This window comes from Halictus rubicundus, chromosome 1, assembly GCF_050948215.1.
Source record: "Halictus rubicundus isolate RS-2024b chromosome 1, iyHalRubi1_principal, whole genome shotgun sequence".
Classification (NCBI taxonomy): domain Eukaryota; kingdom Metazoa; phylum Arthropoda; class Insecta; order Hymenoptera; family Halictidae; genus Halictus; species Halictus rubicundus.
In genome coordinates this window covers 20983735-21000455 of record NC_135149.1, presented here as the reverse complement: position 1 = coordinate 21000455, position 16721 = coordinate 20983735, and the positions used below count along the sequence as shown (strand labels likewise).

At 48.0% G+C, this 16721-nt stretch overlaps 2 protein-coding genes across 3 annotated transcripts; one reads left to right on the top strand and one right to left on the bottom strand.

Annotated features, from left to right (window-relative positions):
* Positions 1 to 2460: 2460 nt before the first annotated feature.
* Positions 2461 to 6083, top strand: Ipla2-via (calcium-independent phospholipase A2 VIA). 2 transcript variants are annotated; one of them, XM_076792863.1, is made up of 4 exons: positions 2461 to 2755; positions 2859 to 3106; positions 3168 to 3258; positions 3340 to 6083. In XM_076792863.1, exons 2-4 carry the CDS (start codon positions 2886 to 2888, stop codon positions 5395 to 5397), a joined length of 2370 nt encoding a protein of 789 aa, XP_076648978.1. In that variant the 5' UTR covers positions 2461 to 2755; positions 2859 to 2885; the 3' UTR covers positions 5398 to 6083. The 2 variants fall into 2 exon arrangements, with proteins under 2 accessions (XP_076648978.1, XP_076648971.1); XM_076792856.1 differs by having other exon boundaries at positions 2827 to 3106.
* Positions 6084 to 6213: 130 nt separating this feature from the next.
* Positions 6214 to 12186, bottom strand: LOC143356843 (uncharacterized). Its single transcript, XM_076792876.1, has 4 exons — positions 11666 to 12186; positions 7325 to 7502; positions 7164 to 7251; positions 6214 to 6916 (listed from the first exon to the last, which is right to left on the bottom strand). The coding sequence occupies exons 1-4, from the start codon at positions 11775 to 11777 to the stop codon at positions 6329 to 6331; spliced, it is 966 nt and encodes a 321-aa protein (XP_076648991.1). The 5' UTR covers positions 11778 to 12186; the 3' UTR covers positions 6214 to 6328.
* Between the last annotated feature and the right edge of the window lie 4535 nt (positions 12187 to 16721).

Sequence of the window (16721 nt, the reverse complement as noted above, 5' to 3'; positions counted from 1 at the left end):
CACCCCCGCCATCCTTCTTCTCCCGTCCCGATCTATACTAATCGCCTCTCTAATTTCCCATCATCTCCTTCTTCTTCATCTTCTTCTACTAGTACTTTTCCTTGTTATTCGTCCCTCCCTACTGCCGGCCGCCCTACACTTTCAAAGCTTTTGATCGTACTTCGAGTCGGTGTATTTACGTTGTCTCTTTCTCTCTTCCTCTCCCTCTCCTTCTCCTTGTTCGACAACGAGACACGGGAGGAGAGCCCTTTTGATTTTCCAGAGACGGGGATCCGAGATTAGAGAAGGAAGAGCAATAGAAAAATAGAGATGTATCCAGTAACGTAAATCAAAATTCTTCTCGGTCGTTGCGCGAACGAGCCTTTCAGCGTTTGCTCCCTTGTCAACGTCGGCCCTCCGCCATCGTTGTCTCTGTGTCTCATTGGTTCGCTTGTCTAACCACCTCCCCCCTCCACCGCCACTTCTTTTGTTTGTTTTGTTTCATTATTACCGTTACTGTTAGTTGCAGTATTCTCGTCTAACAATCGGTCGCTCTTTTGCCCGAAATGAAACCTGAGAAACCAACGCCAACCACCCCCAGCCTCACCACCGTCCCCTCTTTTTTTTTTGTTTTACTTAATACCTTTTTACTCGGTTAACACTTTTTCTGTAATACTATTTATTAAAAAGCAACGAAAGCCTTATTTATTGTTTAGAGATCTGACTAAATTAAAGCGAACGTTCGAATTGTCGTAGGTTTACCTATTTACCTTTGCTAGAATCGTACGAAAGGGGACGAGAGAAAGAAAGAAAGAAATATAGATAGATAGAAAGATAGAAAGATCGAGAGAAAGAAAATAATGAGAGAGAGAGAGAACACGCAGTTATTTCCTTACCGCGGAGGTTTTTTCGAGAAGCTCGGTCCCGTTGTGAAGAACAAAAAAGAAAAATCGTGAAACCTTGGAAACAGAAACCGGAGCAGCCACACGCAGCATCATAGAAATACGATTCGTCGAGTCTCCGAGCAGCTACGTTCTTTATCGATTAGTTAAGCGATTTTCATTTGTTTCTTTTTTCTTCCCTGTGAGCGACCTACGTGGCGCGTCGTTTCATTCTCCCTCCGATTTTGTTTTTTCTTTTCGTTTCCGTATCTACTGCCAACCACACCGGTCTTTTTACAGCGAACTTTATCAATGTACCTGCTTCGAAAACGAACGAAAAGCATACGAAAGAAAGAAGTTTTATGCAGAAAACAAAAGTAAAAACAAGAGAAACGAAAAATGTAAAAGTAAACGAAAACTGTTATAATATCGAGAATTCGCGAGAAGACAAAGCACACAGGTACCGTCCCGTATATATTATAAATAGCTCGCATTCATAACTATCACACGTACACGCATCATAATTTACGTATACTCGTCGAACTGAGTTTTCACAAGCAGATTGGTTCAGCGAAATCGCCACCGTGTGTCCTCGATTCATTGTAAGAAAAGTATGTGCGAAAACAAAAAAAAAAAAAATAAAAGAAAAGACAATGCGACAAAGCGCAACAGATGCAATAAGAGAGTTAATGTCGACAAATTTTGGAATGTGTCTAAAAACATTTTTCCTATGGTGTTGTCAAGACGATGTTGAATGTAAATAAGATATAATAAATAATATACCTTATACGATGTAATATTGAAATTGTTCTGATTCTTACACCTATCCCCTAAGCCTCTAAGCCCTAAGCTACAACCAGAGAGGAATGAGAGTGCTCGCGCCCGGGGTTTCGGCGTTCCCACTTTCGTGACATCGCCGCTTTAGCATGGCACAGAACCGGGCAGTCTTTTAGCATGGCACAGAACCGGTCAGTCTTTTAGCATGGCACAGAACCGGTCAGTCTCTTAGCATGGCACAGAACCGGTCAGTCTTTTAGCATGGCACAGAACCGGTCAGTCTTTTAGCATGGCACAGTACCGGCACCGACGAGATATATATAAAGACTGCCAGCCTTACGGGAGAATGTGTCGCTCGAAAAATACGGTGTTTTCTACCGCCCTCTAGGATAGATTATGGCCGGAGTAAGAAACAGAAGGCCAACGACGGTATCTCGTCGGTGCAGAAGACCACTAAGGAAATTCTCGTCGGTGAGAAGGTGAATCATCATGGACCCATAGCGGTAGAAAACACCGTGTTTTTCGAGCGACACATTCTCCCGTAAGGCTGGCAGTCTTTATATATATCTCGTCGGTGTGATTGGTCTACTCCTATACCTCGTCTGTGGTCTTACACATTAGAAGGATAAGTAAAATTAGTTCATAAACCTGTCACCGTAGATGGCGCCACTGTCTCCGCAGTCGAGCTCAGCCGATTAGCAATGTTTTCTTTAACAATTTCAGCGTTTCACCGTGGGTGCCGCCACTTCCGAAATGTACAAGCGTCGATGCGCAAATAGTTCTTGCCACAATTCTTATGCGTTCTGACGACTAAAACGGCAAACATTATCTGTGCATGCATCGATTGCACTTTCACTTTGAACATACATATAAAATTGTACTTTGCATCTGTAATTATTAACGCACTATGAGTGTGTGATTTCGAGAGTGAGATCATGGAGTAATTGTTCAAGCATCCATAATTATCTACGTATAATAAGAAGACGCCTAACGCTCGAAAAGTCAGTTGTCACCACTGTCTTCGGGTGTTTGTTTATTATGACTGTGACACTGCTTCGACGACTTTTATTCGAGGTTGTTGCAACGAGCCCGCCTTTAATTTACTTTTTGCGTCAAAGGTAACACATTTGAGCAACGTTTTCCGAGAAATGATTAATCAGACTTTATATAAGGCGATGATACGATAAAGTCTAGCGAAATCTGTTGCTGTCATTCTCCCAGTGGATAACCTGAAACCTAGCAGCAACCATGGCTTGGCTAGGAACCATCGCCAGCAATGTGTTCTGGAACATTATGAATCAGGACGTACAGCCGAATCTAGTGCAAGAAGTGAAATCAGAACAATACAGCAACCGTCATATTCTCTGTCGCGAGGATGCCATCATGCTTTACAGTGCAGAGGGCAAGAACGAAAAATACGATATCGTGCTTCACAGACCTTGCACAGAAACGTTACATCAAGCATACAGGTATTTTTACTGTTGAATAAATTATACACAGCTTTATATCCAATCATAAGTATACTTTCAGTCTGTATCGGTCAGAGAACAGAGAAGAAGCAGAGCAGCATTTTATTATATACAAAGATAAGGTTCCAGTGCTAGCCCAGATTTGCAGAGAGGTAACTAATTCCTTAGGTATCCAAAAAGAGTGATTACACTGGAAACATACTTACCACTAATTATTACCATTCCCCCTTTAGCTGTGTACCGTGAGCAAGATCCAAAAGCTATGCGACACCGTGGCGGAACATCCTACCTGGACCCTGGCGCATTTAGCAGCCCACTTTGCTCTCTACAACGCGTTCTCTCATGCTATAGTCAATAGCCAATTAAACAGCGGAGACATAGAAACTGGACAGTCTCCACTGCAGGTAGCAGTGCAGACCAACAATCTGCGTACAGTTCAGATGCTGATAGAAGCTAAGAGTTCTTTAGAGCACCTGGACCACAATGCCAACACCGTGTACCACTTTGCAGCCACCTCTACCAAAGAAATAATACTAGCCCTCGGTGGACATCTTCCTTCCAGTCTGAACGCTCGTAACAGCGATGGTCACACACCGATGCACGTCGCCTGTTTGAACAACAAGCCCGAATGCGTAAAAGCTTTGCTGCTGATCGGCGCGGACGTGAACATACCGGCGTCCGACGGTCAACCTTCCAGATCAGGATACGTGGGCGACCTGCTGCACAGCAAACCTAACGTTCTCCATGCCGAAGACATGAAGTTCGGCGGCACACCGCTGCACTGGTCCCAGAGCAGAGAGGTAATAAACGCCTTGATCGAGACTCACTGCGACATCGACGCTCTGAATTTCGACGGTAGGACCGCGCTGCATATAATGGCGAAGAGGAAGAGACTGTCTTGCGTGGTGGCCCTGCTGAGCCACATGGCGTCCGTGAACATTGCCGACAAGGATGGCAACACGCCGCTGCACCTTGCGGTCTCCGAGGGCACGCAGGCGATCGTTCAGATGTTAATCGGATTTGGAGCGGACATCGACGCCAGAAACTGGAAGTCGGAAACGCCTAGACACCTAGTCGACGTGGAGAACAACGAAGGTCAGAGGATTCTGTATCTCCTGGACGCGGTTGGAGCCAAGCGATGCCCGCCGGAAATGGTCAATTGCAGCCTGGGCTGCAAGCACAACGACAACTTCAACGGCCTGGCGCCGGCGCAGCCGCCCACGGCGATCCCGAGAACGGTCCTGGACCAGATGCTGCACATCAACGGCATGGACAAGATGTCCTCGAAGGACAACCCTCGTATCGAAGGCGGCCGACTGCTCTGTCTAGACGGCGGTGGGATCCGCGGACTGATCCTCGTGCAAGCCCTCCTGGAGATCGAGGCTGTCCTTCAGAAACCCATCGTAAAATGCTTCGACTGGCTCGCTGGCACCTCGACGGGAGGCATTTTGGCTCTAGGCTTGGCCATCGGCAAGTCCTTGCGCGAGTGCCAGGCTCTGTACTTCCGGATCAAGGAGGAAGCCTTCGTCGGCAGTCGACCCTATAACAGCGAGGCCCTAGAGAAGGTGTTGAAGGACTGTCTGGGAGAGACCACGGTCATGTCGGACATCAAGAAACCGAAGGTGATGATCACCGGGGTTCTAGCCGAGAAGAGACCCGTCGAGCTTCATCTATTCCGGAATTACGACTCGCCGAGCTCGCTTCTGAATGTTCAAGGGAGTTCCACGGCCATCACGGCCAAGCCACCGAACGAGCAGCTGATATGGCACGCGGCTAGAGCCACCGGCGCCGCGCCATCTTACTTCCGGGAGTTTTGCAAATTCCTGGATGGTGGTTTGATCGCGAATAATCCGACCTTGGACGCGATCACCGAGATCAACGAGTACAATCTTGCTCTGAGGGCGATGGGACGGGAAGATATTCCTCTATCGTTGGTCGTGTCCCTTGGAACAGGGCTGATTCCTACTAGTCCGCTACATGGGATCGATGTCTTTCGACCAGAGTCCTTATGGGGCACCGCGAAATTCGCCATGGGAATCTCAACCCTCGCCGAGCTGCTGGTTGACCAGGCAACGGCTAGCGACGGCAGGGTCGTCGATCGAGCCAGGAACTGGTGCTCCATGATCGGAGTACCATATTATAGATTCAACCCGCAACTCTCGCTGGACATCGCCATGGATGAGAAGAGCGACGAGATCCTTGCCGGGATGATCTGGATCGCGAAAGCCTTCATGCACGCGAACAGGGATCAAATCCAGGAGCTAGCCGCTGTGATAAACCGTGACTGTTAATGGGTAGAATCGAGGACGCGGGACAATTCGTCTGTTACCGTTAGATCGATGTTGCACGCCTTAGATATGGTTGCACCGCGTCCGATTCAGCCCGTGCCTCTATATAGAACATTAATCGTTTGTTTGCGCGTAGACGCGACGCTGTCAAGCCTGATCATTTAACTCGGTGATTGCGCATAATTTTTTTAGTCCAATTTTTTTCTTTTCTATCTTCTGCGGCGCGCATTCAACGATCACGAGCATAGAATGTATAATACACCGTGTAGAAATTCCTCGTGAACCGATGGAATGAAACTAATATATTTAAATATTTATTTATTTGCAAAGAGTTACGTCAGATAATAAATAGCAAAGAACAGAAAGAAACACGAAGCGATCTAACAAATCTATCCGAGACCCCACACTCTTTCCACGATCACTTCAACATCCTTGGTACTTCGATGGGTGGGACATTGTTTAAACAAAACGTTCCGAGCGACGCGGTTACTCTTTAAGAGACAGTATTTCGTTCTGGCTGCGTTAACCCTCAGCACTGCATACAGTTTTCCGAAGTAGACCAAAAATCTTGTCCTCAGAGGAACAATAAAAACATACCGTTGTGTCATTGAACTGTGAATCTTTATGCAAATTCCTATTTTCGTGACTTCGTTCTATGACAACTAAAACGAGGGAAAATTTTCTTTCCACGCGTGTTTTTCTGTTTCATAAATTTGCTTTCTTCAAATGGCTAGATGTCGACGACAAACAAGTGAAATCAAACCAAACAAAGTCTGTATAACAAAGACCTGTAAATAGATTTTTCATTTCTTCATTACATTCCCGGAAAAAATTCTCAAAATTAGTAACAGCTCACCGGGATCAAGCCTGGCACGGTTTCGATCGGATACGCGTTATTTTAACAACCCCGTGTCCTCGCAGGATGCTCCAGGATCTACCGGGGGCCCATGTAATAGGGTGGCTGGGTCATCGACGCAGAGATGTACGGGTAAAAGGAGTGGGTGGAGACGGGCTGGGTTTGGTAGTCGTTCTCCTCGTGCATCGCGTACCCCTCGGGCGCGGAGTAATACTGACTGTGCACGCACGCGTACGATTTGCTGGGGTTAGTGACGTCCGCGGGGTACTTGAGTGTCTCGGGGTACTTGGGTAGATCGTAGGGCTTCGGCTGCAGCTCGGAGTACTTGGGCACCGGCTCGTGGTACTTCGCGGTGGCCACCTCATGGTACTTGACGGCCTCGTAGCACTTCGTGTTCGGCTCGTACGATTTGCTCTCGTGGTCGACGGTGTATTTGGTCGGGTCGCCGGGCCAGGATGACCTGGACAGGTCGTAGGTGGCCTTGGTCTCGTGGTAGGTCGGTCTGTCGTACGTTTTCAGGCCGGTGTCCGGGTACAGGCGCGGGTAGGTGCAATCGGACGAGCTGGTGGAGTCCATCGAGGTGCCTGGAGAAGACAACGGACCTCGATGGTGCATCACGATGCCCATCTGCTCCTCCGGTTTCGGTTTCCTCCGGCGTGGCTGGTACTGCAACCGCCAAGAACAATCTTGACTACAAAGCAGACGAAGCGGACTGTCGCGAATAGACTGCGGATCTCGAAATAAAAATGTTCTGCATCGATTGCGAGAGATGGGAGCCAGATAAGAGATTTAATTTAAAATAATTCGAACACGTTGAAAATAGTGTATACTTGTTCTTCAATTTTTTCATTTTTCTCCTGTTCTGAATTGCACCAACTCGTTTGATCGTCTTGCGGACGGAGTATATAATCACCTTGTAATGCGGGTGCTGTTTCTTGTGCGCGTTCCTCAGCCTCTCAGCCTCCTCCACGAACGGCTGCTTCTCCCCGTCGCTTAGAATTCTGCCGGACCACACGTTGTCAATACTCCCATAATCCGTAATCTGTACTATCGATCATGACAATAAAATACTACCTCCACAGTTTGCCCAGGCTCTTCGATAACTCCGCGTTGTGCAACTGCGGGTGCTGGTCCGCCAGCCTGCGTCTAGCTGCTTGCGCCCACACCATAAACGCGTTCATGGGACGCTTCACGTGAGCGCTCCTTCGACCCCCTGCGCGAGACGTTACCGGAAGCAGCGTCCAGTCGTAGCCTGTGAAACAAATCCTCTCCTCAGAAATCGATGCATTACTTGTCAAAATAGTACAATTCTCAATGACTGTGTCATATTAATTAACTAAAAATTAATTTTACTAGTTTCACGTAGACTACAAGACTTTGAGCGTCACACATGTATGATAGTGAACGTGGTCAAACAGAAAAATGATTAGATATCACCGCGTGCGAGTTTAGTGAAAAAGATTGTTTTAAAACCCAATCCCAGCCGCGCGTATCGATTCCACGTTGACTATGGTACGAAAAGAATCGCTGAAACCTCGGCTACGTTTACCGGAAGTCAGTCGGACCTATCTTCCCGCGGAATTGTAAAGGAATGGGAGATAAAGCGACACCTGTATCCTTCGGTGACCGTTTGAGCAGGATAATGCTGCGAGCGGGGCGCGTTTATTTCCTTCCTCGTCTTCTTCTTCACGATCCACGAGTCGCAAGAATCGAGAGTTCCTCGAGCACGGTGGTCTTTATCGACGGATCGTAGACGAGCATCGAGAGACTAATTATTATTGCCGACTTCCTCTCTGTCCCACTAAACGGACCTCCGCTTCGAGAGAGATTATTCGGGTCGCGAAAGTTTTCTGTTCGAGAAAGTCTCGTCTTCATTCATCCTTCTGACGCTGTTCGAAGAACAGCTTCGATCCAGAGACCGTGATCTAAAGGTTCGTGCAATTGTTGCATTTTTTAATTCTCCAAAGTTCACTGTATTCGCCTAATATGAGAGGCAACGTTACGAAACCATTGAAGACACAGAATTGAACACTGAATAATCTATACACTACAGAAGGAAGTGGATTTCAGCAACAAAAATTCGCGCACGATTTGTTGCGTTCTATTACGAAATCGGATCGGTTTCAGATCTTTTATTTCACAATTATCGAAATTGCGCTTCTACCAGGGACGATTCAATAAATTTCTTTCTTCGAGCGCATATTGTAAAAGTTGCCCAAAGTCTAAGCGAATACAGCTTTGTCACTTTAGTACTGAAGAGGACCTCTGAAATTCAGAAGAGTAAAAGCATACTTTCGAACACGCTGTTTGAAATGATCAGCGATCGGCAAGGGCTTTCGGATCGCACCTCGCAGCTTCCTTTTCGAATATTTCGCGTGCTTGGAAGTAAAAACTGGTTCAGGAACGACGTGTTTCGTCGTGGGAAACGAGTTCGCGGTGACGCCGGGTAATAAAGTCGCTTCTCCTTGAAACGAATCCAGCGTATAAATCTATTTTATGTGCGTCGCTCGGTGAAGTCGTCGGGTATACCGAGGATGAGGACAAAAAATCGAGAAAGAGAAAGAGAAACGAGGAAGAGACGGTAGCGGCCAGATCGTTCCGAAGTATGCGTAGGTCTTCTGCTTCTAATTGTCGCATCGGCGATCGTTAAGAAAGAGGGAAGGACCCGGGTGCACGTGGGTTCGAAGTGTCACCAAGGAGCGTATACTCCGAACGAGGACCCGGGTGGATTTCGGTAGGAGCTAATTACCATAGAGCCACGGTTCAACGACGCGGTCCCTCTGTCGGCTCCTTTCACGTCCGCTGGAGGTCCTCGCCGATACAACCGACCAGAATATTTTCCGTGGAAACGCGGAAGGGCTCGCACCCTAAAAACCGACGGGAATAGAAAAAGTTTCGCGCGAAAAGTAGCCGTACCGTGGCGTGATTCGCGGTACAACCCGAAACGGAACGCGCAAAAACGTCCTGCGAAACCGGGTGTCGGCCCCCATCCCTCTCGATTGTCTCCAGTCTGTTCACTTAAAAATTGATGACTAGACCGCGGATGTTTATTCAAAATGAAAATGTCCTTGCTGAATTCCAATAAACAAACGTTGACTGCATATTCTTCTAATGCACGAAATCCGTAGTGTACGGATAACATATGCTAGTCGCATTGGACTCGCAAAATGCATATCATATTCGGTCTAGAAATGTTGTACTTTTGTTCAGGAACGACGGTGTGTGTTAATTCGAGTAAAATTTGTCTGGTAGTGTTTCGGCAGTCCATCAGAGAGCAACCGAAGCGGAAATTGGCCGCGAATTCGCTCGATTTGAGCCAACCGCGGCGAACGATGGACGGGCGTGTGCTAACGACGAATTGATTAATCTAGCGAGATGGGATCGAGTCGTCCGAGGACTTGGATACTTTTCCCGCACGTGAATGGCTGCTCAGGGAAGATCGGGACCGCGGCACACAATAAGGGGTTGTGGCCCGTTGAATGAACCGGTGTGTCTCGGCATCCCGCTCGTCAATGCCGACCTGTCGTCGACTCTTGCTACATTAACTCCTTTACAAAACCGTCCGTTGCCACGGGCCCGTCCGTCTCGTTAACGAGGGGGCACCCGTTCAACGCATCGACACCTTTCGTGGTCGATGAGCGGGTTTCGCCACGTGCCTACGTCGATCTGTATCGCCCCTTATCCATCACTCCATCGATCTGTATCGCCTCCTATCCATCTTTCCATCGATCGATCGACGATCCCCGCGCGAATTCCTCGCGGACGATAATCGACAAACGAAAACATCGACGATCTCGCGATCCGTGGATCTCTATCTCGGAGTGTATCTTCGTCCGCGTCACCCTAAATAACGCCCAGATCCCGTTGCCCTCTTGGCTCCACCTTCCGCCATGTTTCGCTAGGTGCCCTCCCGAGCCGATGTCTCGGATTTAAATTCGTACTAGCATAATTAGCGTCGGTGGCAAACGTTCAGCGGTCTCGCTCTGCTCGCAGCACCTGCCGCTCACTCGAATCTTCCTCGGAATCGTCTTTCCGCGGTCTTCGCGTCTCTTCTTTCCCCGTGATGCCCTCCTCTTCCTCCTCCATCATTCTATGCCGCGTTTCCTTCCATCCGTGCCCCCTCGGTATCGCGAGGATAAATCTGAGAATGCGCAGCCCACCGAAGCCGGCTTTCAGCGCCAATTAAAGTGTCCTCTCTAAACGACCCGATGAAGACACCCGCCCTGCAGCCCCGCGACCAACGAGTCCACGACAGCCGAAAAATACGGCCCCCGATGCTCATGAGCCGTGCCGCGCGATCCACGTTTTGCTCGATCGATCCCCATACGCTTGAAATATCCCGACGTACCACGAATTCCTCCCACGATCTGCCTATAGACTTTAATACTAGGTTTACGGACCACTAAAAGTCACTGCTTTACGGTCATTTATGAAAATAACAAGCACATATCTATCCCAATTTGTAGCCATTTTTCTAAACCGTGTGTACCCAAGGAAATAAATCTGTAGAATAATATGGGTGGACTAGCCATCTTTATAATCTCAATAATCGTAAATTAAAAAGAATTGGAACTCGTCGAGTTAATAATTCGATCTGCAATTTTTAGTCTTACTTGCTTATTGTTTCAACATATGCAATCTTTTTAAACGGATTTTAATGTGTAAGATTTTACGTTTGATTCTTGTTCTCACTTTTGGGGTCAGGTTTCAAAGCAACGGGTGCATTTTTTTGCCTGTGCACAATGCGATCTCTGTTGTTAAATGAGATAGAATTATTTGAATTAAATCGCTGTAAGATAAACGATGAATAGACTCCGGATTTTATGCGTTTAGAGGAGGAATATAAGCGTGTGTGGTATCCTGTAATTAACGCAATTTTCATTTTGCATGAAAGTCCGTGTCTGCAAGAATGAATTTTAAAACAAAACAAAAGCACTGCAAGGTGGCAGAATGTTTTCGAAGAACATACAATACAACTTACATTTTATCAATTCCACGTATTAGCCCTTATGTCAATAACCAGATACCCGGTTGCCCATATTCATTTTTTTTTTCATTTTTGTGGACGAGTAGTAAAATTATCGTAGATATTTCTGTTCTTGGACGACCACAGATTAGTTTGCATTTGAGGCATAAAAATGTTTTGGAACTACAAAGTACACCAATGAATATCGTAGAAAATGTTGATTATTAAAGTAGGGGTTAAAACACGCGAAAAAACTGTTCAACCAGCCCAATATTAACAACAAATACTGTACAAATCATGTACCTGTAACCTGTACCAATCGTTTCACAATAAAGTCGTCGAAAAGCAAAAGGTCTCACAATATCCAATCCGATAAAAAAGGAAAGAAGGAGAAAAGAGGAACAGAAGGAAGCGAAACAATGGGCTTGAAGAATCGTTTGATAGCAAACCTTGCAGGAGCTTGCCAACAACGTCGTCCAACGAGCTTCCGCACGGTTCTCCGCTCGACGGTCCTGCCTGGTTCTCCGTCGCCGACGATATGTTATCGTGGTGCGTCTCCATCTTTTCGAATCCTCTCTCGTTAATCACTTATCTATCGTTCTCCGCATTCGCGACGCGGACGAGTTTCCCGTTGTCGAACTCCCCGAGATATCCGTTGAAACGATGCAACAAAACAGCCGACCCGATCCTGACGAATTTCGGCGAAACGCCTTCGAGTTTATCGGCCGGGTTCTTATTATCGCGGATACTCTTCTTCACGTGGATCTCGAAGCTGGCATCGTAAAGAATCGGAACGGTCGGGGTCGACAATTAGTTCCGAGGGTTATCTCGCCGCGTAATTTATCGATAGCCCGACCCTCGTCCTGCCTAGGAATGGATCCGATATATCGGCGTCGCATCGACTTCCGTCACTATCCTTTTCCCGCCGCGAATCCTCTTATCTCGGCCGTAGATCCTGAAGACTAGTATACCGCGCGTTTACAAAACAGTGATAACATTAGAAAGATCTAAGGACTTCGATATATTGTCGTTGGAACGACTTCCCTTCTCGTTGGGGATCCTCTTAGCCGTGGATCCCGATGGCTGCGGATTCCGTGCGTTCGCAAAATTATGATCAGAAAGATCTGAGGACTCCGGTATATTGGCCTCCGTCACTTTCCTCTTGTTATGGATCCTATTATCCTAGCTTCTGTCGCAATCAACGCAGAAGGTTTCTACTTTGCTCAGAGGTCCACGGTCTATTGATTTCGTCCCGGCTTGAGATCGCCTCGAATCTCAAATGGAGTAACTCACTGGATCATTTGGAGATTTGAGGCTGCTGGAGGATGCAGAAAGTTGTTATAACGCTTCGAAATCCGGCAGTCTATCGATGACTGTCTTCCGTCCCGGTTCGAGATAGGTTAAAACCTCCACGAAGCAGCTCACTCGATCATTCGAAACTTCGCACACTTTGATGCGGAAATTTCTTATTCCGTTTGCAGATCCGGTGTCTATCGACGATTATCTTCTGTCCCGGTTTCAGATCTGGAATCACGATGTAGTAAGACAGCGGATCGTTCGGAACTCGGCTGCTGGATGATGGCGGAGTAACTGGCGCGCACCTTTCGATCCGACGACTGGCGAACAATTAAATCCACGAGCGAGATCCGACGAGAGAAAGAGAAAGAGGATCCCCCGAGGCACCGTTCGGAGGAGAGAAGACGCGGCGTGCGCGGATCAAGGAGACTCCGATGGCTGACTGACTGACTGACTAACTAGAGAAGAGAGACACGGACGCGGATCCCGGTGTCGCTGTGGAGGTTCGTTCGGGGACCAAGGCGCACAGGTTGGTCCACGAAAGCGGCGAGACACGTCTGGCACACGCTCGAAACGTTGGATGGCAGATCGCGGAGGCGGTTCCGTGGACCACCTCTGTCCCTGGTGGGGAGTCACCTAGGATCTTCTTCCTTTTCTGTTCAGACGACGACCGTTCCCTCGCATCATTACCTCGTGATCCTGCCTAAGTCGACGTTGCTACACGTTCTTCCTGCTCTTGCCGGTGACTGCGACGTTCAACGACTTCTAAACACCGTTCTGACGAGTCCAAGATGTTCCAGCTATTCTAGCAACTAGCATCTCGTCCGGATGATGTCTTACTTATTTCGTAGATGCAGAATTCGATCCGAGGAATCCGATGAACCGGTATTTGTTGATCGATAGACTGCGGATTTTAAGATGGTAAAAATATTAAAAGAACTTAAGAATAATATTATTTTAGGAAGAGGTAAACATTATTATTTGCAGACAATTTTTATTTTGCATACAGATCCGCAGTCGTTCGACACTGTACTTGCCATGGTTGCTCGAGAGGATTTTTACTCGACAATTGTTGAAATCTATTTCTTGATATCCTTATTCAAGCATCCAAATGAATTGTATATTGTTTTTTTTTTTTATGAGGCAATGCTCAGCAGTTGCCGTTAACGCATGGCACACATTAATCTATAAATCGCTGCTCCTCGCAACAATTATTTAATCCTAGCTGCAATGGCGACTCGTATGCACATTTAGTGTATTTCGCAGAGTCAGACGAGTTCCAGCAATTGCGTCGCAGCACCCAGCTCCCCGGAATCTATTAATTGAGATAGCCCCCGTCGCGAGCGACGCCTCGGAACGATTATATTTGATCCTAACAAACAGCGAGCGCGATTAGATTGCACTATCAAAAGTCGGGGGCGTGAAGGAATCGAAAAACCAAAGGACCGTGTGCCTCCAGTGACCGTGACGCGTAGGATCCTCGTTCCCGGCCGCTTTATAATTAGCTTCGACAGTCTCGGTGCACGATTTTGCTCGTTCGACGACATCGCGCGGGTGAAAGAAGCGAGCAGGAGGAGGAGGAGGAGGAGGAGGACGAGGAGGAGAAGGAAAGTTGGTGCACACCGGAGAAATAGCGCAACAAGAACCGCGTTCGGAGCATAAATCCAAGGGCGAGTGTCGGAGGGCTGCGCACGGATCCCGCTGGTTGACAGCGCCGTCCTTTCTGCCGAGCCTAATTATACAACGAATTTAATGAATGAGCGAGCTAGCAAAGACAGTGGCCCATACATGAGCGTATATAAACCACGGTCAATGCCGTGTGGCGGCTTTTGTGCGAGATCAAAGGGGGACGCATCTCTCGCACTCTCCACGGGATTAACTCGCCGCGCGATCGCGAGCGTAAAATGCTCACTCGCGCGCCCGAGCACACGCTCGTTCTGCCTCTCTCGGAAACGCTCGAGACACTTGGACGGATTACTCGGATCGCTACGTTTTTATCCCGGTGTGTCGACGAGTCCATGGAGTCGAGAGAGCCGCCGAGATCCGGGAGTTCCGCGTTCGCGTTAATTTAAACAGAGAGGTGTGCCAGAATCACGAGAGGGTCGGGACGAAGCGAAAATTCGAAAACCGCAATAAAGAAATTATTGAGAATCCCGATACATTCGAGAACCCGTCTCGACCCGACATTTTCGGGTTTTTCAAACATATTTTGTTCTCTCGCCCACCTCTATTCGACCCGCTGTTTCTCCCGCGCGAATTGTTTGCCGTGTGCGAAAATAAAACAGCGTGCGCGTGGGCGCGTATTCTGACGTCTCTGTGATATTCGGTTCTCGCGGTGCTTGTCCCATCAGCGAACACTGTTGCATCGATCGTTCCTCGGGTCGCTTACGCTCGCCGATCTCGTTTTTCCCCCGCTGCAACGCCATTACCCAGGCAGCGATCACAAATTTAGCCGACCGCGAACAATAATATTGATTTCACCAAGCCGGAATTTTGCTCTTCCTGGGATAAACATCCCGGACCGCGCACGTGGCGCCAATATGTGGGCTCCGGCTCGTTCCCGGTATACACCGCGCGAAGGAGAACGCGTTTCAGGGACGTTCGGGAAACGCGTGGCGCGCGTTTTCCCTGAAAAAGGACACTCCCGTATCTCGTGTCCGTTTCGAGCGAAGCCAAACAAACGCGGAACAAGGATTCTTCTTGTTGCGCGCGTTCAGGGTTAACCGACGTCCGAAAACGTTTCTCGCGTTCCTTACTCCACCCCCTGGCCAAGTGTGCAGCTGCGGACACGTCACGGAGACACCTAACGGGAAAATAATGTTTCATCGTGAACGATCGCGATCGACGATCGGGGCTACTAGACAGATCGGCACCGGGGTTGGATCATCGAATAATAATTTCAAGTATAGTCGAACTCCGTTTACATGAATCGGACCGAGAGACAAGATGGTTCACGCACTCAGGTGGTTCATACGATAGCAGTTCACCTGTCTTTCAATAATTCACGTTCGTATAAGAGGATTTAGTTCGGTTAGAGTTGGATTAACCAGGCGCGGCTAAAATATAGTTCACATAAATGGAGATCCACTGTAATGGGGGTTGGGACTGACTCGACGAAGTAGATGCGTTGCGGAGACACCTAACAGGAAAATAAAGTTTGATCGAGAAAGGGCGACAATGTGTGAAAACGTACTAGACGAATCGGCACCGGGCTGGATCACCGAATAATAATTTCAAGTATAGTCGAACTCCGTTTACATGAATCGAGCCGAGAGACAAGATGGTTCACGCACTCAGGTGGTTCATACGATAGCAGTTCACCTGTCTTTTAATAATTCACGTTCGTATAAGAGGATTTAGTTCGGTTAGAGTTGGATTAACCAGGCGCGGCTAAAATATAGTTCACATAAATGGAGATCCACTGTAATGGGGGTTGGGACTGACTCGACGAAGTAGATGCGTTGCGGAGACACCTAACAGGAAAATAAAGTTTGATCGAGAAAGGGCGACAATGTGTGAAAACGTACTAGACGAATCGGCACCGGGCTGGATCATCGAATAATAATTTCAAGTATAGTCGAACTCCGTTTACATGAATCGGGCCGAGAGACAAGATGGCTCCTCACTCAGGTGGTTCATACGATAGCAGTTCACCTGTCTTTTAATAGTTCACGTTCGTATAAGAGGATTTCGCTCGGTTAGAGTTGGGTTAACCAGGCGCGGCTAAAATTTAGTTCACATAAATGGAGATCCACTGTAATGGGGGTTGGGACTGACTCGACGAAGTAGATGCGTTGCGGAGACACCTAACAGGAAAATAAAGTTTGATCGAGAAGGAGCGACAATGTGTGGAAACGTTCCGGACGGATCGGCACCGTGGCGGATCATCGAATAATGATTTCAAGTAATTCCTGGGGGTCCGGGGACCGTGCTCTGTCGGACACTTGAAAGGATCGTCGAGGAGAGGACCAGGGGAGCCAGCCGACTGGGTGCCCGACACATGTAGCCCCCCGGGTGGCGAGCACCGCAACTCGACGGACCCCCAACGGTGACACGAGCTACGGAACATTCTGCACTGTCATCGAGACGGCATAATGTCATCGCGTACCGCGTAAGCTCGATCATCCCCACATACGATGATATAAGGTTCCAGCTACGGCTACTCTAGACCTGAATTCGGCTGAGATTGCCTCGCATACGCGTCCTTTC

What these genes read in the sequence shown, in the direction of transcription:
- Ipla2-via (XM_076792863.1), top strand. Translation starts at nt 2,886, where the DNA reads ATGGCTTGGCTAGGAACCATCGCCAGCAATGTGTTCTGGAACATTATG. An exon ending in ACGTTACATCAAGCATACAG is followed by an intron (nt 3,107 to 3,167) that starts GTATTTTTACTG and finishes GTATACTTTCAG; the next exon opens with TCTGTATCGGTCAGAGAACA. An exon ending in TAGCCCAGATTTGCAGAGAG is followed by an intron (nt 3,259 to 3,339) that starts GTAACTAATTCC and finishes TTCCCCCTTTAG; the next exon opens with CTGTGTACCGTGAGCAAGAT.
- LOC143356843 (XM_076792876.1), bottom strand. Translation starts at nt 11,777, where the DNA reads ATGGAGACGCACCACGATAACATATCGTCGGCGACGGAGAACCAGGCA. An exon ending in AGCCTGGGCAAACTGTGGAG is followed by an intron (nt 7,252 to 7,324) that starts GTAGTATTTTAT and finishes GTGGTCCGGCAG; the next exon opens with AATTCTAAGCGACGGGGAGA. An exon ending in AACAGCACCCGCATTACAAG is followed by an intron (nt 6,917 to 7,163) that starts GTGATTATATAC and finishes TGGCGGTTGCAG; the next exon opens with TACCAGCCACGCCGGAGGAA.